The 26733-nt window shown below is 45.1% G+C and overlaps 1 protein-coding gene across 1 annotated transcript in view; it reads right to left on the reverse strand.

Moving 5' to 3' along the window:
- Nucleotides 1-9016: 9016 nt before the first annotated feature.
- The window catches only part of Arntl2 (aryl hydrocarbon receptor nuclear translocator like 2), a 44796-nt gene continuing 27079 nt past the window's right edge, over nt 9017-26733 (reverse strand). Inside the window, 10 exon segments of the mRNA XM_028757605.1 lie at nt 9017-9153; nt 12017-12125; nt 13864-13948; nt 16396-16504; nt 18575-18633; nt 20121-20279; nt 20666-20776; nt 21225-21369; nt 21372-21464; nt 26425-26489. Coding sequence (XP_028613438.1) covers nt 9017-9153; nt 12017-12125; nt 13864-13948; nt 16396-16504; nt 18575-18633; nt 20121-20279; nt 20666-20776; nt 21225-21369; nt 21372-21464; nt 26425-26488 — 1071 coding nt within the window. The 5' untranslated portion in view covers nt 26489.

Raw genomic sequence — 26733 nt, forward strand, 5'->3', positions numbered from 1 at the left:
TTTGGGAGCAGGTGCAAGATTGTGGCTGTGTCTGGTATAAACCACCCACTAATGGCCTGATGCCAGGCACCACCTCTCTATGGCAGGCATCCTCCTACAGATGTCTCCTCTGCTCCAGAGTGTAAGATATGCCCAAAGCAAAGATGTCCTCTTGTCTGACTTGAAGCAGGCCCCACTTCTCAGAAATCACTGTGTTTTTCTAAGTTTGGACTGTGAACTGTTCATAGCTGGGTGTTTTCTGTTCAGCTGTCGTAGTCATTAGATAGCTCGTAGCTAAATTCCTCACACTAGCGTGCATTTAGTGTTATTTATAGGCTAAATATTCTAATTCTAGAGTTAAAAGAAAATGCATTTTTAAGTTTCTTTTTCCAAAATGCCAGCCAGTTCTCTTTTCCTTAGCCTAAAATTACAAAAACAACTTGTGTCCTTCGTCAAAAGGCCCATCCATTGCTTGCTTTGCGTGTTCTATTTGGAAAGTTGTCTCTATATTCTGATCCTTAAACTGTAGGGAATTTTATTGTGTTTTAAGTTATCTATTTATTTACTGATGCCTGGTCTTGCTATGGAGCCCAGGATGACCTCGAACTCACAAGCCTCCTGTCTTTGCCTCCTATGCAGGCCTTCCTATCTCCCACTGGAGAAATCTACCACTATCAAGTCGTGCAGAAGGAGGGTCCTGGAGGAGAAGCCTTAGCAAGCTTGATAAGCTGTATTAATTTTGTCACAGATGTTCCTCTGGGAGAATTGCTGGGCCATTTCTGCTTGTCAGCCTATGGGAGAATCCTGATGTGTGTTTTTGAAGTGATCCCATCAGACACAGATGTCACAGTCCTGAGACCACAGACAACACCACTGTGGACATTACATCCCTCCCCCTGACAGGGTTACACAGTAGCCCAGGTTGGCTTCAAGCTTGCAGTCCTCCTGCCTCCATTTCTGAAGTATAGATACACCCACACCTGGCCTTATATTTCTTTTTGATGAGTTCCATTTCACTGTTAAATATGTTTGTGATGGCTCTTGTGTTTCAGCAGCACACAGCGCATGCTATAAGGAACACCCAGCCAGGCGTGATGGCCCAGGCCTATAATGCTAACACCCAGAGATAGAGGCAGGAATATAAGTATTCAAGGTCATCCTCAGACTAAGTTAAAGCCCATCCTGGGCTCCATGAGAAAAAAAAATCAGCCAAAAAAGGCCACAGTAACTTTTAAATAGGTATTTATGTGAACTTAGGTAAAGGATGCTAGGTCTGAAGGTGTGTCCCTGTCTTGCCTGATGACAGTACCTACTGATATCATTTTTAATGACATCTTCTCTGAACTCCTGAAATGAACCAACTTAAGAGATACTCACTGAAGCTGTGAGAACACAGACATCAAGAGCTAAATGGATCATCAGGCTGTAATGGCATATGCCTGTGTTCTACAGCTCATTTAAAAAAAATAAAATAAAATAAAAAGAGGGCTGCTGAGATGGCTTAGTGGTTAAGAGCATTGGCTGCTCTTTCGGAAAACACAGGTTTGGTACCAGCATCCACATTGGCCGTTCACAACCATCTATGACTCTAGTTCCAGGTGATCTAATGCCCTCTCATGGCTTCTGTAGGCATCATGTATGCATGTACTACACAAGCACACATACAGGCAAAGTTCTCACACACGTGAAAATAGAGTGAGCTCAGAATGTGGTCAGAGAACCCCGATATGTATTTCTCCAAAGAATGTATACAAAGAGCAACAAGCATATGAAACACTCTCAGATTTCCACATATCAAAACCACAATGAAGAAGTACCAAAGACCCTATAGGAACCCTGTACAAGTATGAACCCTGTAGGAAGTTAGAAAGGAAGCCAAAATCTAGAGTTGACAAGACTGCACAGAACTTCTGTCTTAGTTAGGCTTCCATTGCTGTGAACAGACACCATGACTAAGGCAACTTTTATAAAGGACAACATTTAATTGGGGATGGCTTCCAGGTTCAGAGGTTCAGTCCATTTGTCATCATGGCAGGAGCATGGCAGTGTCCAGGCAGGCATGGTGCTGGAGGAGCTGAGAGTTCTACATTCTATTCTGAAGGCAAACAGAAGACTCTCTTCCAAGCAGCTAGAGGGAGCATCTCTTCCATACTGGGCAGAGCTTCAAAGCCCACCCCTGTGGTGATACACTTCCCCCAACAAGGCCACACTTTCTAACAGTGCCACTTCCCATGGGCCAAGCATATTCAAACCATCACAACCGGCAACATTATAAGCTCTTAGTCAGAATATGAAACAGTAAAACTGTGTGGAAAGTGGTGTGTGTGTGTGTGTAGAATAATATTAGAACTCTGGCAGCTCTAATGCTAAGATCCTGTTCCCCAATTGGCTCTTGATCTGTCAATAAAGAAACCTTGGGCCAGTTGCTGGGTGGAAGGTACAGGCAGGACTTCCAGGTCCCAGGAAGAAAAGGCAGATGCAAGGAAGGAGAGTTTTGCCATGCTTTGGGGGGAGAAGAACCCAGCTGGGGCTTGTGGCCACTGACTGCTACAGGCTGGAAGTTAGGGATGCTTGTCGGGGGTAGAGGAGTTTAGAAACTGAAGTTTACAGCAAGTGGAAGAGACTAAGAAATCAATAAGGGCATACTTTCCTAGGTGGGAGATAGCAGTGCCCAGCAATTGTGTCAAGAAGGCAAGTTAAAAAGGAAAAACAGTGTGTGTGAGTGTGTGTGTGTGTGTGTGTGTGTGTTTTATCTAAGGATTCAAGGGAAGCTCGGGTGGGGGCTGGTAGCATGGTCACCTCCCAGAGCTAAAGGCAGGTAAAGCATAAAACTACACCCAACATGTGTGGTTGCCTCGAAAATGTTTACAATGGAACCTTACTCATCTCTCTCTTATTCTCTATATAGATTGACTCAAGGTTAGATTAGATTAGTCTAATAATATAGATAGATATGTAGGTAGATGATAGATATAGACAGATGACTAGATAGATGATAGATAGATAGACAATAGATGTAGATAGATGATAGACAGACAGACAGACAGACAGACAGACAATAGATCTAGATAGATGATAGATAGACTGACAGACAGATAAGGATAGAAGTAGGTGGGTGGGTAGGTAGAGGTATGCACACACTGAAAGCAGGATCTTGAAGAGATATCTGCACATCCAAGGCCATCAGGTTCCCAATAGCTAAGAGAAAGACGCCCCAGATCAGTCATCGGATGAGTGGGTAGTGTGGTAATGTGCACACAACAGAATGCTACACGGTCTCAGAAAAGAAGGAAGCCTGGTCACGTGGTACAACCACAAACCTCGAGGATAGTGCGTTAAGTGAAATGAGACAAATCAAGAAAAGACAAATACTTCACACGGTGGATTTGCACAGTCTCTAAAAATAGCCTGACTCATAGATAAAAAGCAGGGGCTGCCAGTCCCTGGCGACAGGGAGTCATTCAGTGTGAAAGTGCCAGCTTTTCTATGCCCACCCTTGTTCTCAAGTAATGACCCAGAGACCTTTATATTATCAATAAGCTTCTTGTACTATAGCTGGGCAGATACTCAGCTATTCTAACAGCGTAATGTTGACCTGGACTGCTTCCCAGCCAGGTGACCCATCCGTTATCACCATCTTAGTCTCTCTCTGGCATCTCCTTCTTCATTGGCATCTCCATGGCAACTCCCTGGGTCCCCAATGGTGATGCCCTCTGTCCCATATGAGACCCTCTTTTTCTTTCTCAGAGACAGCACAGGGACTTTCCTAATGTAGATTGATGGGGTCTTTTGTCCAGGATCTTCCCAACTCTGCTATGTTTTTATAGTTGTAATTCTTAGAGTTAAAAAAAATCCAAACCTGTGCCATTGCTCAGTGGTGTGATCCTCGAACTGGCAGCTGGTACAGGAAGATTGCGAACGTTTTAGGCTAGCCTGGGATACAGGGTGAGTTCAAGTCTAGCCTGTAATACGTAGGAAGGCCCTGTCTCAAAAACTACATTCATACACACACACACACACACACACACAAACACACACACCAAACTACAGTACTGTCTTTATGACACTTTGACGCAATTCTTGGACAATCATTTCTTACTAAAATTTTAACAGATATAGAAGAAAGAAGTAATACTGTGTAAGCTATAAAAGTCTGTCACGCCAATGCAATGGAATCAACCAAACAGAAACAGGACACACTGGAAGAAAACACTAAACATCAGTATCACAAAGCATGAGGGTGGGGTGGGGATGGTGGATTCTAGGTCCAGGCCAGTGAAATCTGTAGAAAAACAAATTATAATTTTTTAAAAAAAAACATTCCAGAAAGAAGAGATAAGAAAAAAGTGACATTATGCCTCATTGGGAAACCCAGCATCAAATTCTACTTTAAATGGTCAGGCGCTGACCAGCACATCAGTGTGGACAGACGCTGTGCACTGCTCTGCCCAGAGATTCAGACACCGACCTTTTCCTCACTCTTGCTTCTACATTAGAAACTAGTTCACAGAGCGTCAAGCAGAGAAACTTTATTAAACTGAAAAAAAAAAACCCAACAAACTAGTTACTCATATAAATATAATTTAATTTTACTCTTTTCGTTATTTGCCAGAGACTCTTAAAAATAGCAATATATACAAACAAGAGAGTCAGAAAGACCAGGAAGTGAAATACGAATCCTCACTCAAGAAGTCTGGGCGATGACAGCTCCTCAGAGGTCAGAGGCCAGCAGCCTGCCAGGCTCTCTGAGGTTTGCACTGACTGGCATATCCGGGAACTTCTCTGTACAGCGTGAGAAGGATCTTAAGGCTCTTCCAACAAACATCTCTCACTCAGCAGTCAAAGGGCCAGTGTATTCCAGACAGGGAGGCCACAGGTGCCTCACCCAAGCCCCAGGGAATGGGAATTAATCCAACAAAAGCCCCTCAGAAGAGGGAGAGAGGCACCGAGTAGCCACTCCAGCCCGTAATCTGCATTGCCTCTGGAAAGTTCTAGACATCAGCCCTGTTCTCCAGCTGGGCATACCAGAAGTGGTCAGCTCTCCACCTGGGTCTGACATGGGTCCCAGGGACACAGTAGGCTCAGGAGATCTTGTTGGGTTCACCCCCCAGTGCTGAGCCTGCAGACCTGGACTGCCAGTTTATTATTTATTCTGGTTTCAATGAGGCAGAGCCTCATCATGTTCTCAAACCAGCCTCAAACTCACAGTGATCCTTCTGCCTCGGCCTTCTGAATACTGGGATTTCAGGTATGGCTTTTTACAGGAGACTACGAACAACTTCCCCCCACCCCCCTCCTTATTCTACCAGCGTCTGTTCCTTCTGTATTTCCTGGTGTCTTCCTGTCTCTCAACAGGTTTCTGTATTTATCAGCCATATGGTGTCAGTCTTGAACTAAAGCTTCATTTATCTTCAGGATATGGTAAGTTCATGACAACTTTGGAATCTCACTCTGCAGCTTGGGTTGGCCCAGAATTCTCAGAGACCTTTTTCACTCAGCCTCTGAGGATCAGGACTAAACCACCTCATCCTTCAACCTTTTGTCCGTTTTTATAATATCCACCTAGGAAAATGTCCTAGTGTGCTGCTGTCCAGTGGAAACGTATGATAGCCACACTTAAAAAAATAAAAAGAGCAAGGTACATGGATGTAATCCCAAAACTTGGAAGACGGAGCCAGGACTGTGAGTTTGAGCCAAAAATAACATAAAGGTTAAAGGATACACATACAATTTATTTTATTTTATTTTTTTTACTTAATCTCGTGTATTCCAAATATCATTTGAACAGTGAATCCAAACTTGTTAGTACACTATTTCATGCCTTTTTATGATACTGTCTTGAGCACCAGTGTCAGTCACAGGTACAGCTGCAGGAATGGACATACAGCCCTGTGTCTACCATGGGCTCCACACTGTGGGTCAGAGTCACAGGATCAAAGCCAGGACCAGAGACCAAGCCTCTTACCATGAGGCACAGGTACAGGGACTCTACTAATTTAGGCTGATGGGGTCTTTTGTCCAGGCTCTTCCCCAACTCTGCTATGTTTTTATAGTTGTAATTCTTAGGGTTTAAAAAATCTAAACCTGAGCCATTGCTCAGTGGTGTGATCCTCGAACTGGCAGCTGGTGCAGGAAGATTGTGAAAGTTTTGGGTTAGCTTGGGATACAGGTGAGTCCAATTCTAGTCTGGGTTACATAGGAAGGCCCTGTCTCAAAAACTATATTCATACATACATACATACATACACACACATACATACACACATATATACATACTCACAATACATACATTTGTACATACATACACACACATACATACATACATACATACATACATACATACATACATACGTACATACATACTCACACACACACACACAGACTACAGTGGTGTCTTTGTGATACTTTGATGCAATATTTGGACAATTATTTCTTACTAAAATTTTAACAAATATAGGAGAAAAAATAATATTGTGCAAGCTATAAAAGTCTGTCACGCCAGTGCAATGGAATCAACCAAACAGAAACAGGACACACTGGAAGGAAACACTAAACATCCGAGGGCGGAGTATCACAAAGCGTGAGGGTGGGGCTGGGGAGGGTGGATTCTGGCCCAGGCCAGTGGGATCTGTAGGAAAAGATTTCAGTGGGCTGAAAAGGAGTGAAGCTATCCACAGAGCTTGAACACAGCCCTCTGCCCACGAGTCTCAGGAGCGGTCTGTCCTCTGGCTGAGAGCGGCACAGCCATTGTGAAAGGTCCTGGCCCCCGAAGCTCCTCTCGGATCACGAAGGCTTGTTCCACCTGCTTTTGTTTTGAGACAAGGACTCACACTGTAGCCTAGGACGACCTAGAACTCCCGATGTAGCCCAGGCCGACTTCAGATTCACAGGTGTCCTTCAACCTCAGCCTCCTGGTGATGGAATTACAGATGTGCAACATCAGGCCACCTGCTCTTTAGGGCACATCACCATGATATAGTGTCCTCTAACAGGAGCTGCTAGAAACCTGCCTGTGTGCTGTCCCCTAATGAAGTGTTGCCTGACTGTGTGCTGTCCCCAATGAAGTGTTGCCTGACTGTGTGCTGTCCCCTAATGAAGTGTTGCCTGACTGTGTGCTGTCTCCTAATGAAGTGTTGCCTGACTGTGTGCTGTCCCCTAATGAAGTGTTGCCTGACTGTGTGCTGTCTCCTAATGAAGTGTTGCCTGACTGTGTGCTGTCCCCAATGAAGTGTTGCCTGACTGTGTGCTGTCCCCTAATGAAGTGTTGCCTGACTGTGTGCTGTCCCCTAATGAAGTGTTGCCTGACTGTGTGCTGTCCCCTAGTGAAGTGTGTGTGCAGACCCTGTCTGGACTCCAGAGAGTGGCATCCTTCATGCTTCTTCAAAGCTGAGGCTTCCAAATCCACTCCAACACCTTTGGGCAGGGGTTCTTCAGTTCATGCTGAACCTGGATGTCTCAAGTGGAGCCCAGGAAGGGTGCTGGCCCCTCATCATCAAGGACATGTGTCAGCTCAAGTAGACAGTGTGTGGACACATCCTTATGCACTCAGTCATTGCAAAATGGCACACGAGGTCCCCAGCACGCTGGTGAGACTTGCCAATCACAGGTCTGACAGAAGTTCTGCTTGATCTACTATAGCCCCAAGAGTTGGCAGGATGCAAGGTCACAGAAGGACACTAAGGTGAGGGTACAGAGAGCTGTTCAGGTGTTGAGGGGTCAGGGTGGGGAGATGTAGCACCACAAAGAAGAAAGAGTGGATTTGAACCTGCAATCGACCCAAGAGCTTCCCTGTTACAGCCCACATTACCTAATTTGCATTTGTAAAGCAAAGAAGAGGGCCCATGTGAGTGTACTCAGCAAAGACAATTAAATAAAAAAACACAAGGTAATCGGTGTGACTTGGGGGCCGGAGGATGACTCTGTGGTTAAGAGCACTAGCTTCTCTTCCAGAAGTCCACACTTCAAGTCACAGCAGTCTGTACTTCCAGTTCCAGGGGATCTGATGCCCTCTTGTGGCCTTTACAGGTACAGGCATTCGAGTAGTACACAGACATGTGTGAAGGGAAAACAACCCACACCCTCCCCCTACACACGCACACATGTGTGTGTGCGTGTGCGCAAAATAAAGTACAACTTTTAAGAAAGGCAAATAGGTAAAAATTTAAATAATCTTTTTATTTTATTTATTTTTAAAGACATGGTTTAATAAATCCCAGGCTGACCTCCAATTTGCTTCGTAGTCAAGGCTAACCTTGAACTTACGATTCTCCTGCGTGCTAGGATTACAAGTGTGCACACCCACATCTGGTTTACAGTGCTAGGAACTGAACCCAGGGCTTTGTGCATGCAAGGCAAGGACTCTGTCAACTGAGCTGCATTCCTAGGCCAAATTTTAAATCCTCCTAATTCTTACACTCCATTTGAGCTATCTCTGGGTAGGCTACTGTTTTAAAACGCCTTCTAAAAATCTAAATTAATACTAGAAAGTTGGTTTCTACATAATTTTTCATTGCCTCATGATTTCAGGGATTGTAGTTAAGCTGGGAATTGTGATGTATGGCTTTAATCTCAACACTTGGGAGGCAGAGGCAGGAGGATCTCTGAGTTCAAGGCCAGCCTGGTCTACAGAGTGAGTTCCAGGACAGCCAGGGCTACATAGAGAAACCCTGTTTTGAAATACAAAAACAAAAACAAACAAAACAAGACAAAACAAAAATCCCAAACTCAAAAACAAAAGTATACCAAAAACAAACAAACCCTAACAATGTGATTGGTAGCAGTTTTTGGTCAGAATATTTTAGCAAAAATATGGCAGCCTGACCCCTAAGCTGCTTGCTTACTATGTAGAGAGAGATTGATAAACTTGGCTGTTTCACTCTGGAGGAAAATGTCTGACTCCACACATCCCTGTGAGAGTAAAGTGTAGATATATAAAAATTGGTAGACTATTAATAAGAGATTTAAAAAGTATCAATACAGTGCTCAAGAGTGAAACACTCTAAAATGATTCTCATGTTAAGAGTTCAAAGTCAAAATGCTAGAGTGTCCACTGGATATCACTCAAGTCCCAGGGATCGCCCAGGCCCCCCTCTGCTTCGAAGTAATTCATGAACGCAGCCATGGCTGTGCTGTCGCTGTCACACAGGGCATCAAACCCCAGCTGGGCACCGTCACCTGTAAGTTAAAACACGGGGTTATGTAAGTATAGGGAGGTCATCAATAAATACCTGTAGTCAGTGAGGCAGGAGAGATGGCTCAGAGGTTAGGAGCACTGGCTGCTCTTGCAGGGGCTCTGCATGGTGGCTGGGGGATCACAACCATCTGTAACTCCAGTTCGAGAGGATCTAGTGCCCTTCCCTGGTCTCTAGATGTAGGCACTAGACACGCGTGTGATGCACAGACATATATGTGGCCAGAACACTCTTGCACATAAAATAGATATAAAAGCACAACTGTAGTCAAGAACAGCAAAGCCAATGGCAGTGTCCGAGGTTCTGTTAGTGAAGTGTTTGCCTACCACGCACGAAGCCCTGAGTCTGATGCCCAGCACTGTATAAACCAAGCATGGTGGTATACACCACCAATCCCAGCATGAGGCGGGAGAACCAGAAGTTCATACATGTTTGAGCCCAACCTGGAATACAAGAGGTAAGCCTAGGTGAGGCTTAGCTTTTTTATTTTATTATCTGAATTGGTGTTTTGCCTTCATGTATGTCTGCATGAGGGCATCAAATATTGGAGTTACAGACAGTTGTGAGCTGCCACGTGGGTGCTGGAGATTGAACCCAAATCCTTTAGGAAGAACAGTCAGTGCTCTTAACTACTGAGACGTTTCTCCGGCCCCGAGTCTTAGCTTTAATTGTCAACTTGCTGCAATCTAGAACCCGGGAAGAGAGTTTCTGTGAGGGATTGTCTGGACCTGTGAGGAATTTTTATAAAAGAGCCACCCTGACTGTGGGTGATACCATTTCACGGGCTGTGTCTTGAACTGTGTGAGCACGCAAAAGCAAGCTGAGCAAGTGAGTGTGAATCATTTCTGTCCGCTCTGACTAACAGCTTCTCCTCAGTGGTGGACTGTGACTGGGAACGGTGAGCTTTCTCCTCTGAGCCGCTTCTTGCTTTATCACAGCGACAGGAAGGAACTCAGAACGCATGTCTTTAAAATCAGGTAGAGTCAGGGAAGGTGAAATACATGTCTTAAATTGCAGAAGTTGGGTTTTAAAATATTATTGTATGTGTGTGTGTGTCTTAACCACATGTGTGTCTGTGTGTCATATACATGCAGTACCAGAGGATGTGTCATGTGGGTGCTGGGAATTGAACTTGGGTCCTCTGGAAGAGCAGCTAGTGCTCTTAATCACTGAGCCATCTCTCCGGGGCCCTGACATATTTTAAATGAGCATATGTATTTCCTAGTGGAAGATCACACTGCTGACTGAGGGCAGACTCCCAGAGAGTTGTGAGTTGGAGGCTGTGCATGCAGGAGCCGGGAAGACATTTGTCTGCCTACGCTGCGAAGAAAGACCCCCCAGTGGAGCCCGAGACAGAGCAACAAATTCTGAAACTCTGGGAAGCCAGAGATTGACAAAGGAAATGAGGCAAAGAGATGGCTCAGTGGTTAAAGGCACTGTCTGCTCTCCCAGAGTTTAACTCCCAGCAACCACACGGTGGCTCGCAACCATGGATACCACAGAACCAGGGATCTGATGCCCTCTTCTGACATGCAGGAGTACATGAAGATGGAGCACTCATATAACAATAAAATAAATAATTGTTTTAAGAAGAAAAAGGAAATGAGAGCTGGGCAGTGGTGGCCTTTAATCCCAGCTCTTGAGAGACAGAGGCAGGAAGATCTCTGAGTTTAAGGCCAGCCTGGTCTACAGAGTGAGTTCTAGGACAGGCAGGGGATGAAGCTGAGATGAGATTGAAATACAACACAGTTTGGACAGAGAAGGTTAAAACACAGTAAAGGGCAGTTCCTGGGTGAGATGAGGGCTCGCTCGGTCCCCAGCCCTGTGACTCCGGTGGCACTGGGATTTGCTACAGCAGAGCAGTCAGGCATGAGCCCAGCTACTGCATCTGTAGTCACGTCGTAAGTGAGTGATTAAATCTTATGCTTTAATAAAGGATTTAGATTTATTTATTTTACATATCTGAGTGTGTTGTTTGTATGTATATATGTGCACTGCACGTGTGCCTGGTGACTGAGGAGGCCTGGATCCGGGGTTTGATACCCTGAAACTGGAGTTACAGATGGTTATGAGCCAGCATCTGGATGTTGGGAACTGAACCAGAGTCCTCTGCAAGAGCAGTAAGTTCTAACCGTTGAGCCATCTCTCCAGGGCTCGTATACTTTTACTTATTTATTTTATTTTATTGTTTAGCATGAGTCTTTTTTAGTTTCTTGGTAATTCTTGAGAATGGACTTTTTTTCCTAGATGAAAATACTTTTAAAAACTTTATTTGAATTACCAAAAAGCCAAAACTGGCTCAACTGATGACCAGATCCTTTGTGACAGGTTTAGTGAGTGACACACAGGGCAGGAGAAAGAGCTCAGCAGTTAAGAACTCTTCCAGAGGAGCCCTGTATGATTCCCAGCACCCACATGGCAGCTCATAACCCGAGGCTCGTGTTCTAGGGGAGACAATAACCTTTCTGAGGTGACTGCATACATGTAAGACAAAACATTCCACATACCATAAAAATTAAAAATCATAAAAAACAGTGACTGCTGACCATTGTGCTAGGATTCCAGGTGTGGAGATCCTGAGGGTGTTTTGGGAGGGGGCTTTTTGAGACAGGGTCTTTCTATTAGCCCTGGCTGGCCTAGTGCTCACTATGTAGCCCAAGATAGCCTTGAACTCACAGTAATACTCTAAATGTTGGGATTACAGGAATGCACTCCCTGATGGAAAAAAAACAATCTTGTTTTTAAAACTACCTGCTTCTTCAAAAGTCGTGTGTGTTTAAGAACACAATGTTGAAGACAGAGACTTTGGGAATGTACACGGTGTCTGGTGACAGGGACAACTTAACCAAGTAGTGGTCCGTGAGAATGGGCGGATTCAGTGCTCTGTTGTTGCCTGGCAACCCCCAGGCCTTCTGTTTCGGAAGGACTCACTGCAAAGAGCTCCCTAGCGGACTCCTGGACAGACAGACAGGACCGAGCGGTCAGCACGGCTCCTACCTGAGCACAGTGAGAGCCCTGGGTGCTGTCAGAGCAGCTGGCACCAGTGCCTCCATCAGCTGTGCACGAGTACGCATGTGCCGCACACCCCGCGATCCGCACACAGCTTCCGATTCTGAAGCCGAGAGAGCCGGGTTCCGTTTCTGAAGCTGAGAGCGTCACCAGACTCCAAACCAAGGCATCTAACACTAAAGCCTGGATCCATTTGAGTGTATGTGCATGCCTCTGTGTGTGTTTGTGTGTTTGTGTGTGTGCGTGTGGACCGTATCCACAGCTATCCATATAGAGGCCAGAAGATTTTATTACAATGGCTTATATGTCCATTTCTATGAGATTGCTGTATTTGCTAAACGAATAAGTAAGATAGGAAGACATGTTATAACTCCATACAAGTTTTATCCATATCATGTGATGTTTGCGGTTTCCGGCCCATGCTCCGCAGATCACATGTCCTCTTCCTCCTCATCCTCCTCATCTTCCTCCTCCTCCTCCTATATGCTCAGAGCTGACTGGCCACCTCATGCTGTTTGCTGTACACCACATAGATTGTCACACGTTTCAGTCTTCAGATAGTAGCAGGCTTAGTGTCCCCGACCCCACATGGGGATCAAACCCAGGTCCTCCCATGTGCCAGCCAAGAGCTCTATCTACCACTAAGCTATATATCCTTTACATATTTTTAATCATTAAAACCTTTTTATTTTGAGACAGGGTCTCACTAAGTTGCCTAAGCTAGCTTTGAGGTTACTCTTTATGCCTGGCGGGCCCTGAATTCACCAGTTTCCACCTCCCAAGGTTCTATATGGCAGTGTGCCCCACCAGCCCCACCAACCCCACCAGCCCCACCAGCCACACCAGCTCCACCAGCCCCACCAGCCACACCATCCACACCAGCCACACCATCCACACCAGCCACACCATCCACACCAGCCCCACCAGCCCCACCAGCTCCACCAGCCCCACCAGCTCCACCAGCCACACCAGCCACACCAGCCCCACCAACCCCACCAGCCCCACCAGCCACACCAGCCCCACCAGCCACACCAGCCCCACCAGCTCCACCAGCCCAGGGTGTAATTACTGTACATACAACACACATTTCAGTTAGCTGTGTTTATCAGTTTGACCAAGTGGTCTCCGGTACCTATTCTATGGCCCATTTAAATCTCTTTCAAACCACATGAGTACTCCTAAGCCTCCAAGTTAGAATCTGTGATGATCGTAAACGCTTTGCTCTCTGAGCACCTAGCGGGTGTGGCAGCCACCATTTGGAGAGCTTTGGTTTTAAGTGGTTACGGTGGTGAATGCCTGTGATCCCAGCACGTGGAGGTGGAGGCAGAAAAATCAGTTCAAGGTAATCCTCAGCTACACAGTGAGTTTGGGGTCAGCCTGGGCTACATGGGACTGTATCTCAAAATATGTTTTTGGTTTATATTCCATCACCTAACCCAGGGGATGTGTTATTATCATACCTGCCTTACAAGTAAGGACACTGAGGCAGAGTTGAAATTCTGAACCCAACATTACAAAGACTAGGTCTGTGAGCCACACCCTGGAGCCCTTTCATGTGCCTCTAAGAGTGTCTCCTGTAACCACTGACCTACACTGCCCCTTAAGATGGCTGAGTCAGCAGAAAGGTCCACATATCTTTATAGACTGGCCTGAGACAATGAAAAGGAACATTAGCTGCACTCACCAGCACATGGGTGTTCCCACAGTTTATACTGTGATTAGCTCTCACTTCTGAAGGGTTTCCATCTTCTGGGGATGAAGAGTGTAACCTGAGAAGTGAGGCAAGAGATATTTATTCCTTAGTCAGGATTCTAGAAAGGAATTCTCTCCTCTGGATGCATCATAAGTCACTGGTAAACAACAGCAAGAATCCTCAGACTGAATGTTTGGTATTCAGTACTCAGACCAGCTGACTTCTTACACGACAGACTTATTTTTGACCCTGGAGTGCTAAAAAACACTACACACACACACACACACACACACATGCTGTGGTGTGCACTCAGCCACACACATGTATGCTATGTATGCACTGATACACACACATGCAAGCTGTGTATTCACTCACCCACACACATGCAAGCTGTGTATTCACTCACCCACACACATGCAAACTGTGTATGCACTGACACACACATGCAAGCTGTGCATGCACTGACACATGCATACTGTGTATGCACTGACACACACATGCAAGCTGTGCATGCACTGACACATGCATACTGTGTATGCACTGACACACACATGCAAGCTGTGTATTCACTCACCCACACACATGCAAGATGTGTATACACTGACACACACATGTAAGCTGTGTATGCAGACCCCCACACATGCATGCTGTGGCATGCATTCACCCACACACAAGCACATACACAAAATAAGTAAACAAGATGTAATAATTTTTTAAAAGTAAGATGCTCAAGCAGACCCCTGGCTACAAGGGGAGGAAATTAAGAACTTGAAACTGAAACTCAGCTGAGGCCGAGATGCAGAACAAACAAGGTGTGGGCTCGCTCAGACTATCTTTCTTTGTTATTTCTCCATTTCGGTACCTTTTCTATATACCGTAAATATGTATCGATGTGCATGAGTGTTTCCTTGCATGTATGTCTATGCACCGTGTGCATGCCTGGTGCCTTTGGAGCCCTGAAGAGGGTGTCAGATACCCCAGGACTGGAAGAATGAATGGTTGTGAGCTGCCATGTGGGTGCTGGGAATTGAACCTGAGCCCGCTTAACTGCTGAGCCAGCCCCTCTGTACATTGCAAAGTATTCTAGTATACGGCTCCATCGGAGGGAATCACTTAGTAATTTAAAACCCTCTTCAGTGGCCCGCCATCACAGTCTTATTCTTTCACAGTTGGCTATGACAGCTTGTTTTGAGACTCAGATTAAATATATTTTTTTTTTGAGACAAGGTCAACTATGTAGCCCAGGCTGGCCTGGACCTCACTATGAAGATCAGGGTATCTTTGAACTCATAGAGCTCCTCCTGCCTCCATTTCTCAAGTGTTTAGATTAATGGGGTGCACTATTGTGCCCCACCTAAATACATATTATTTTATATTAGGTCTCTGAATGTAGCCCAGGCTGGCCTCACACTCAGAAGGATCATCATCTTGCCTGAGCACCACGGGATGACAGGTGTGTACCACACCTGGTTTATCCTTGTATTTTTTTATGCATTGTGTCTAATCTTCATCCAAAGTTATTTCACTAATTTACACTTTCTAAAGAACTGGGGATCTGTTTTTTCACTCTCTTCAACACAGAGGATTACCAAACTTTCAAATCTTGCAGACTCTCCTGGATGAAAAAGTTCCAGACCCGCTGTTTAATTGTGCGTGTATCCATTTAAATATGGGTGGAAATGAACAATTTCTAACATTTCTTGGCCATTCTCTCTGTATTTGTCATGTCCACAATTTAGCATCAAAACAATTCAGTTATTCTAAGAAATTGTTTTATTTATTTTAATTTTATGGCTATGAGTGTTTGCCTGCATGCATGTCTATGTACATGTATGACATGCCTTTGGAAGTGAGAAGGAGTTGTATTTCCTGGAACTAGAGTTACAGACAGTTGTAAGCCCTTGTGGGGTGCTGGGAACTTAAGATAGCTTTTCAACAAGACCAACAAGTGCCCTTAACTGCTGAGTCGACTCTCTGGCCACCTACAAAATTATTCAATAACTCTTCTTTATGCTTTACATGAAGTTTAAAGTATAAATATATAAAATTCAACATATTTATGATAAAAAGTTCTTTATATGTTAAAGATGGTTACTATACAAAGCACACACTTTCTGGTTTATGTTCATTTATTTTAACTTTATTATAACACTGAAGCTTATGCTTCAATTTTGAACTTTTATGCAACTATCAATTTTTCTTCCTGAATTCTGGACTTCATATGATGTCTAGAAATAACTTGTCAAAAATAATATTATAAAAGTCCTTACCTGGGTGGCAACTGCTTGCAACTCCAGCTCCTGAAGATCTGATGCCTCTGCCCCTGTAAGCAAGCCCCTCATAGGCACATACCCAGCTACCCTGGTCCTGTCCTACTGCCTACTGGTACACTTACACACACATACACACATGAACACTCACATGCACACGCATACACACACAAGTAGGAGAATGACTGATCTATATGCTGGTTTAACTACAGCAGCCATTTATACGAGAATATTTGTAGTAATAAAATTTTACCTCTGTAAATTCAGAACCTCATTTGCAAGATCTGTTCCAATACTCCCAGCACCAAGGACGGTCCCTGTGGATATGCCCGGCACACTGCTGCAGGATTGTCTAAATGAGTCTAGGCAACAGCACAGGAAGAAACTCAGTGGAGGGCGTTAAAGAGTACACAGACTTAGTTTGTGGCTTTCTTTCTACTCAGATAATTTCCTAGTTTTCTCCTGAAAAGAAATAGAAGAGTCACACCTTAAAATATCAGAAAACATGTGACCTTTCATTCCACAATTCCCAATGTTTGAGACACTGTGAGCAGTGACTACAGATGTGCACAGAGTCACCAAGGGCACAGCTATGATCCATGACCTTCAGCATGACCCATGACCTTCAGCATGGTCTCTTCCTTTTTGACCCTTACACCAAAGTCAGGGAAACACCACTTCATATTTCATAGTTCCTTTTGTGTTGTTGTTTATGTTTATTTTGTTTTATGTGTATGAGTGCTTGCTTGTATGTAGGTAGGTGCATCTAATGCATACAGTGCCCATGAAGGTCAGAAAGGAGCATGGAATCATCTGGAGTTACAGGCAACTATGAACCGAGATATGTTGAGAACCAAACTCAGCTCCTCTCCAAAAGCAGCCAGTGCTCTGAACCCCTGAGCCATCTCTCCAGCCCCAGGAGTTTGTTTGTCTGACTGTTTTTACTTTTTGTTTTCTTCAGAACAGGGTTTTTCTGTCAATCCTGGCTGTCTTGGAACTCACTCTGTAGACAAGGCTGGCCTCAAACTCAGAGACTTGCCTGTTTGTTTCTGCCTCCTGGTTTTGCTTTGTTTTGTTTAGATAGTGTCTTAAAAGTAGCTGAGGCCGGCCTCTTACTCCTAATCTTCCTGACTCTACCTCCTAAGTGCTGGGATTACATGCATATGTCACCACCATATTCAGATACTTTAAAAAATACATTTTGCATATAAAATATAAGCACATCCCTGTGGTTAAAAAAAAAAAAAACCCTGACATGGAAAAACAGGTCCTTTGTGATAGTCTGTCATTTGTCTAACGGTAAGCCATGAACGCCGTGGATAAGGCTGGAGGGAGACCATGTGACAACACCAGTCTGATTACAGGGAACTCTGTCCAGTGGGGAACCAGTCAGGTAAGCAGCAACTTGTATGTGGTTATACTACATGGAGACAGGAACTGAGTGCTCTAGCACCTCAAGGGACTATTGTTCCTGGAAGTTTCCTGTGTGCCTTCTGAACTGGGTCTCTTGTTCATTATTGTGTGTGTGAATGATGTATGTGGCTGCCTGCATGCTACACCACACACGTGGAGGTCAAAGGACCGTGTGGGGAAGCCTGTCCTCTCCCACCTCTCCTACTGGAGATTGAACTCAGGATGTCAGTTTGGAGGCGAACACCTTTACCTGCTGAGCCACCTCACAGGCCCTTAGATTTTAGTGTATGCGCATGTATGGTATGTATATATGATATGTGTGGTGTGTATATGTGTGTGTGTATATATGTGCATGTGTTTACATGTATGATATATGTGTTTATATGTATGTCTATGTGTGTTTATGTTTACGTGTGTGTATGATGTGTGTGTTGGTGTGTATGTGTGTTTTGATGTGCATGATGTATGTGTGTTTTGGTATGTGTACATGATATATGTATGTATGTATGATATGTAAGATGTGTATGTGTTTTGATATGTATGACGGATATGTGTGTATGTGTGTATGATATATGTATTTATGCTGTGTGTATGATGTGTGTATGTGTATATGATACGCATGTGTACGATATGTGTATGTTTGATATACATGTGTGTATGTATATATAGTCTGCATGTATATGATATATGTTTGTGTGATGTATATATGATGTAGGTGTGTGGTGGTGGAGGAGAGAAGACACATTGTGATGTCAGTCCTTTCCTTCCACCTTGATGTGTGTTTTGGGGACTGAATTCAGGTCACTCTCTGTACACAACAAGTGCCTGGATTTCCTGAGCCACCTCTCCTGCCCCTATGTCCTTATAGCCAAGTGCCTGGAGCCTGTCCAAACATTTCAAAATGTTTCTAACTTCCCCTGGAAATTTTCTCCTTTTTTAGACAGAAAAACATATCTCCATAGAAGCCATACCAGATGATGCATGTGAGTTATAATCCCTAACCTGAAGCTCCCGCTTACCTTCTGAGGACTGGCTGCTGCCGCCCTGAAGCAAGGATAACCTGGTCTCGTTGTGCCCCCTGGAGGTCAGAAAAGCACATGACATTCCCTGAGGGGCAGGAAATCTGTTAATGCAAATGGTTTGCCAAATCAAATACTGGCTCCAAGTATTTGATTTGCCAAATTTCCACTCATTTATATTTTATTGTTCACGTCAGCTAAGATCGGGCTCTGTGACAAATGCCCCACTGGTCTCATTCCCACATCGACAGTTCACCTAGTGGGAAGGTCCACAGCTGTATCAGAATGGCTGACAGGGCACACAGGCGGTACCTGCCTCCTAGTATTCTGTAAACTAAGCATCAGACAAGCAAATGGAGCTGGTTTGATAAAACCTTACACCTACTTAAAAACTTAGCAGGGCAACAAAGCTCAGGCCAGACTGAACAGGCAGTGAACGCCAGCCTAGAGGCGAGCATCCCCCGAGGACAATGGTGGATTTCTGTTCACTCTAGGCTGTACTGGGCAAGTTCTTGTGGTACAGAGGCACAGCAAATACATTGTTTCTTTTTTCGTTTTATGTTTGTTTCAAGACAAGGTCTCTCCTGACTCTCTTGGAACATGTTACAAAGACCAAGTTTACCTCAAACTCAGAGAACTGCCTGCCTTTTATCCTAAGTACTGACATTAAATGTATGTGCCCAGACTTCTCCCTACCAATGCTGGGGACTGAACCAAGGGTCGTGTACATGTTAACCAAGTACTCTACCACTGTGCTATATTCCATCTACCTCCTCCTTCTCTTCTTCCTCCTTCCTCTTCCTCTTCTTCCTCCTCGTTCCTCCTCCTCTTTCTTCTCCTTTTCCTCTTCATTTTCTCTTTCCTTCTTTCTCTCTTTCTCTCTTTCTCTCTTTCTCTCTTCCTTTCTTTGCCTTTCTGTTTTTTTTTTTTTTCTGAGACAAGGTTTCACGTAGTCTAGGCTCGCCACAAACTCCCTATGTAGCCAAAATGTCTTTGAATTTCTCATCCTCCTACCTCTACCTCTTGAGTGCTGAGAACACAGGTATGCATGGCACGGCCCACCTTTGCCACCACGACCACCAGCCATTATACCAAGCAGGAAGGGGTAGATTACAAAAGGCCAACATTCAGGTTAATCTGAACAACTAATGTCAACGGTGAGTGAAGGAAGTTCTCAGACCGCTGGCTGCTGCAGCCTCAAGTTCTGCTCTATGGAATCACCAGCTGTGGACTGAAAATACCTGTGGGGAAACCCTGCATCTTCCCCAAACACAGAGGCTTATTCCCTGTTGCTATTCCTTAATGACCTGGAACAACAACCACTCCCATGACTTTACATTGTACCAGGGGCTGTAACTAATGCAGACCTCATCTAGGGACGGATGTGGAATTAGCCCACATAGACCTGGCGTCTGTGCCCCATCCCCTGAGAAACTGAGCTGTCATATAGACAGAGAACCATGCAGTGTTAAAGGCGTCTGAAGAGAAGCAGAGATACACATTTGAAATTGGGTCAGAGGTCTTAAGGGCACAGAAAACTACTCACAGAACCAGAGTGTTGACAGACATGATGTACTCCAGCTCTTTGGTCCAAGGGTTGGTGAAGCTGAACCACTTGCTCTTCAGAGTTACAAAGGAGCCATCCTTTACTCTGAATCTGTTCGAGTCTATTTTTTCCTTACTCTGCAGAATTTCACAGGAAAAGCTGCAGTCATCAACGTAGCCTGCACAACCAAAGTCTTCAAACTGGGAGTGGTGGCTCATGACTGTAACTCCATCACCAGATGGCTGGAGAGGGTGTATGCCAGTTCCAGGCCAGCCAGGGGGCCATACTGAAACCCAGACCAAAACCAAACACCAAACCCAGACCAGGGGCCTGAAAATCAACTCAAGATTTGGATTTCAAAAGCAATGAGATATTGAGATATTCTTTATTTAGACAAGGATTAGCTATGTCGCCCAGGCTAGCCTCCAACTCCTGATCCTCTACTGCCACCTCTCAAACACTGAGATTTTTTAGTGTGATTCATCACACCTTGCTGAAGTCGTCATTTTTAAATTACCCTCAAAGCATGTCATTCAAAGAATTACCTACCTGCTTTGTGCTTGTTAGTCAGATTACTGTGGTCATTCTGATGAAAATACTCATAACACAAAGTTCCCAAAAGTTCCTGAGGCAGGTATCCTAAAATTGCCGTTGCCCTGGTTTTGAAACAGAAAAACATCATGGCAGTTGCTGATGGTGATGCCTTCCAGAATGGCTGCAGGTCCAGCACAAGTGAGACTGCAGGGAAGCAGCCTGGGGAAAGAGCTAGCCTGGGCTCCTATGGCCTGCCCTGATTCTCCTCATCCACAGACAGACTGAAAACAGGACCCCAGATGAGGCCCCATGACGTCCTGGTGATGCCTGTACAGGGAACCTCCGACACCGACCACCCCGCAGCCATGGAGCGGGCAGACTCAGCACCACTGCTAGGTTTCCTAGGTTTGCCCTCCAGCCTTACCAAAATCACCACCATCACCATCTCACTATTCAATTAAATTATACTTCCTCTTCTCGAGCCCTAATTAGGAGAAAACTGCGGCAGAGCTACCAAGCCATGCTCCACTGCCCCAGTGGCCTCTGGGCCGCGATGCATTGAGTGTTTACCTCTGGTCGCCGTAGACGAATTTCCCGTTCACTGCGAAGCGGGTTATGAACTCAGCCGGTCTCACGTTGATCTTGCCACTCTGCTGAGGGACGACGTATGGATGCAACCGTCCCATAGCCACAAGGCAGGTAAGAGGACCGCTGCTTTCCCTCTGTCTGTCTCTTTCTCCATGTCGATAACATTCGGAGACTAGCGTCTCAAGTATCCAGTGCAATGGACGGTATGGAATTTTCTATGGTCTAATGAAAAATCATAGCAATACACTTAGGTCCCTGTGGATACTGATGTTACACCCCTCCTCCTCCTCCTTTTCCCTCTTCCTCCTTTTTTTTCCTCTCTCTTCCTTTTCTCCTTCACCTTCTTCCTCCTCCTTCCTTTTCCTCCCTTTCTCTGCTTTTTCCTTTTCTTTTTTCTTTCTTCCCTTTTTTTTTGAGACAAATGTATTCTGAAGCCCAGGCTAGCCTCTAATCAGATCCCTATGCATACCAGGCTATCCTCTATTCCCTGATACTATTGCTCAGCCTCCTAAGTAATTATAGACCTATACCATTCTGTCTGTCTATTATGAAAAAACTCACAATCTCTTACTGTTGGTTATGACGACGATTACTAAACATATATGGTCATAGTAGGACCACAGATATTTGGTGAGCAACTGGAAACACACACAGACACACACAGACACAGGCACATGCACACACACACACACACACACACACATATATATATATATATGGAGAGAGAGGGAGAGAGAAGAAGAAGAAGAAGGAGGAGGAGGAGGAGGAGGAGGAGGAGGAGGAGGAGGAGGAGGAAGGAGGAGATACTTTGTAGAAAAATTCCAAACAATTAATTCCCATGAAGCAGCTTGTCAAACTGGCCCACCAAAATAAAAAAGGAAAAGAAATTGTATGTTCAAATAACAGGAAGGTTTATGGGAACAAAGAGCTACTGGGCAGGCTCAGAAGACGCACGGTGCACACACGCCACAAGCCTTATAAAAAGTGACATAGAGGTTAAAGAGCAGCGGAAAAACCTGACACAGGTTATTTAAAATGCTCATTTGTGACTGGCCTTGCAGAAAACCAGAACAGCCACTGGCACTACTCAGAAAGGCCGATAGCACAGAAGGTTCCATTATCACTGTTACTGAGTGTCTGATATGTGTGGGTCACATGCACCAAGGCCTGCAATGTGGAGCTCGGGGGACAACTCTGAGAACTTGTTCTCTTCTTCCGCCTTCATGTGGGATTAGACTCAGGTCGCCAGGCTTACGTGGCAAATGCCTTTACCCACCGCACCATCTGGCTGGTCCTCAGCAATAAGTCTTCTTTTAACAAAATGGTGTTGTGAACAGAAAAGGATGTGGGTTGTCCCAGAGGCTACAGCTAGCAGCAGTGAGGAGATGAGAGTGAGATGGACCAGACAGTGCTGCAAACGCATAACTCGTCCAGTCTCCTCGACCGTCCTGTGAGATGCTCTAACCATCTCCGCTCGGCTTTGGAAACAAGGGAAGGCTAAGGTCACGGAGCTCAGCTGAGGACTAAACTCAGAGGCGGCTCCAGCGCTCAGCCTCTGAGCCTCTGTGCCAGTCAAGTTCATGACCTTCATGGAACTGTCTCTGGATGAACTGTGTGTCAGTCCACGGAGCCAGTCTTAACAAGTTTATGCAAAATCAAATCCTGTCCTGAATCTTTGCTGGCTGCAGTGGAATGAGCCAGTAACCCTGTAAGGAGAAGAACTGGATAAAACCTGTGTGCCTACAGGAGGTGGGACTGTGCTCTTTCACTCCAAAAATTTAAAATGTTCTGGAAACAAATAGAAATGAGAACACAATGTACCTGTGATGAGACAGCAGAAGAGGGCTGACGGAAGGCAGGACGGAGCCTGGGGTTCGGAGGAGCTCGAGGAGGAGGAGGCTTCATACGCACTATGAAGATGCCACAGAGATACCCAGGACTTACTATGATAACTTAGAAATACCTTAAAATTATATATATATATATAATACACACATACACACACACACAGCAGGCCAAAACCTTGGCATAGAGCAAAAAGGACTAAGAAGGAAGTTTATAGCAATGAGTGTTTACATAAAAACAATAAGGTCAAGAAGACAGAATTCAAATGCACAACACAATGACATCTTAGAAAAGCAAGGACAAAACCCACCCCAAATCGGAATAGCTCCAACTTTGTTCTTTTGGCTCGATTCAAAGCAGCCTGCAGATTCAATGCAATCCCCATCAGAATGCCGATGGCATTCTTAACAGAACTGGAAAAAAATAAACCTAAAAATTCACATGGAAGGGCAAAGGAGGCCAAGAGCAAAGCTGGAGGTGTCTGGCTTCAAAATATGGCACTGAGTCATGGTAGCAACAGCATGGTGATGGCACACAGGAATACACAGACCAACAGAACAGATCGGAAACCCAGAAAGAAGCCCAGACGTCTACAGCTGACTGGTTCTCAACACTGTTGTGAAAACCTGTGTTTGAGAAACGACAGCTTCATCGACAAACAGTTCTGGAAGAGCCAGATTCCGTCCATGTGCAGAACTGAACCTAAGCCCCGCCCCCTCCCCCTCCCCCCACATCCCCCCCTCTGGCTCCCTGCATGCACAGCAGCCAGTGAAAAGTGTGTGCAGACCCCAGAGTAGGACTCAGACTTCTGAAGCCACTAATATAGGAAACACAGCAGATATCTCAGATGCTGGGACAGGGAATCTTTTCCTAGATCGATCCCCAAAGCAGAGAACACAACAGCCACCTTGGTTCAAATCTTGTCCACAGCACAGGGAACAACGGTCGACAAAGGAAAACACAACCCAGGAGCTAGGAGAGACTATTGATGGTGACTCGTCTGGCAGGGGGTTAGTATCCAGCATACATAAAGAATGTACAAAGTTAACAAGGAGCAAACCATCCAAAGAGTCTCCACCTGTGCTGACAGTTTTTGTCAACCTGACACAAGCTAAAATCATCGGAGAGGCGGGAACCCTAACTAAGACAATGCCTCCATAAGACTGGGCTGTAGGCAGGCATGTAAGATTTTTTTTTTTAAATTAGTGATTGATGGAGGAGGGACCAGCTCATTGTGGATGAGGCTATCCCTGGGCCAGTTGTCCTGGGTTCTATAAGAAAGCAGGGTAGTGGTGGCGCATGCCTTTAATCCCAGCACTCGGGAGGCAGAGGCAGGTGGATCTCTGAGTTTGAGGCCAGCCTGGTCTACAGAGGGAGTTCCACAAAATCCAGGGCTACACAGAGAAACCCTGTCTCAAGGAGAGAAAACAAACAAACAAACAAAAAGGTAAAGAACAGAAAGATAAGGAGCAAGCCACAGGAGTAAGCCAGTAAGCAGCACCCCTCCATGGCCTCTGCAGCAGCTCCTGCCTCCAGGTTCCAAGCCTGCTTGACTTCCTGTCCTGGCTTCCTTCGGTGATGGGCTACAATGTGGAAGTGTAAGCCAAATAAACCCACTTCTTCCCCAGCTTGCTTCTTGGTCATGCAATTTCACTGTAGCAACAGAAACCTTCACTAAGACAAAAGAAGAAATACAAATGGCCCCCACAGGGAAAAGCAAATCCAAACAACAGGTACCCCTCTGTCCCAGTTAAAACAGCTGTAATCAAAAGGACAAATGACAGATTATGGGGAGCCTGTGGAGAAAGAGAAAAGTCACACAGACAGTCATGCGGAGGCACTACTATTAGCCTGTATGGAAACAGTATAGAAATTCTTCAAAAAGCTACAGGATGAGATCCAGCTACCCCGCTTCTGGGTATATAGCCAAAGAAACAAAGTCAAGATACAAAGAGATACCCAAACGCCCATGTTTAAAGCACACAGTCTCACTAGCTAAGAGAGGAATCAGCACAAGGACCTGTCAACAGACACACAGATAAAGAGCAGATATGCCATGTGCAAGCAATGTAATGCTGCTCACACACAGAAAGAAAACCAGATGAGCCCTGAGGACACTGTGTTATGTAAACTCCAAAGGACAAGCACCATGTATTCATTCACTCTCATACACAAATAACTGGTCTATCTGTAGTTAAAACAACAATCACTGGGGATGGCTCTGCATCACAGAGCCGAGGGCAACAGGGAGGTGCCTGGGCATTTACTAAACCTCTCACATGTCTCCTTGATTCTAAGACAGAGATTCAGGGAATGCTTTCAGAGTAAATGCTAAGCGTGTGAACGTGGTGATTTTCTTCATGTGTGATCATAAAAAGGATTTGTGCCAAAATCTGAATATAAGTAGAGTCACGCAGTCCTCTATACAAGATCCCTTTAAGCCAGGTGAGGTGGTCCATAACTGAAATCTCAGCACTCGGGAGGCTGAGGCAGGAGAATGGAGACTGGATTTATGACATCCCCTCCCCACTGGACTACATAGTAAGGCTCTGTCTCAGAAAGAAGCAAGCAGGTGGTTGGAGCGATGGTTCAGGAGTTAGGAGTGCCTGTGCTCTTTCAGAGGACCCTGGTCCAGTTCTCAGCATGTGTATCAGGCAGCCCACAGCTGATTGTAATTTCAGCCCCAAGGAATCTGATGGCCCCTGTGGGCACTGGATTCCTATGTGTGGGCATGTGTGCATGTGCGCACACACACTCCACTCACACACACATAAACACACACACACACATGCGCATGTATACACACACTTAAAAAGTAAGATTAAAAATTTATTTTAGGGCTGGGCATAGTAGCATGCACCCTTAACCCCACCACACAGAAGGCAGAGATAGATGGATCTGTGAATTTGAGGCTAGCCTGGTTTACACAGTGAGTTCCTGGGTAAAGCTACAAAGTGAGACCCTGTCTGGAAACAAAAACAAAACACAAAATATAAAAACAAACAAAAGCAAAACCTTTTTAAAAAAAATGAGATTGAACTTTGTTGTTTGAGTTTTTATTTTATTATTTTATTCTTGAGTGCTTACTACGCTCCAAGGCCTATGCCATCACGTCTGGCCCCAAATCTAACTTAAGCTGCCTCTGCTACAGGTTCAGCAGCACAACAGGATGTGCACCTGGTGGTGAGCCAGTATGAATAACTTCAGTTTAAAAACAATCTTACTTAGATTCTATTCCTTGTCTTGACTACGGAGTTTTCTTTTTCCTGGATAGAAACTACTTAGGACCTTGCGTTTTGCGCCAGGCTCTGAATCACCAGCTCTCCCGGAGTCTCACCTTTCTTCTTTGAGCAGGATGAACATCGGGACTCTTCTTTGACCGAGACTGTACAGCTCTTCATTCTAAAGAAGAAAGATCGTCTAGAGCCAGAATGCATGAGTGGTCGCCTGGCATGGGGGTGACTGTGAACCTGAGGGGAGGCTTTCCCAGCAGCAGGAATGAGAACAGAATAATCACAGACGTGCTTACAACCCTTTCCTTTCACTCTTCTTCCCTTCTCTTAAAAAGGAGATTCATCTTTGCACGTGCTCATGCGTGCGCGCATGCTCGTGCGCATGCTCGTGCGCATGCTCGTGCGCATGCTCG

This window comes from Grammomys surdaster, unplaced genomic scaffold (genome assembly GCF_004785775.1).
Source record: "Grammomys surdaster isolate TR1022 unplaced genomic scaffold, NIH_TR_1.0 126176, whole genome shotgun sequence".
Classification (NCBI taxonomy): Eukaryota; Metazoa; Chordata; class Mammalia; order Rodentia; family Muridae; genus Grammomys; species Grammomys surdaster.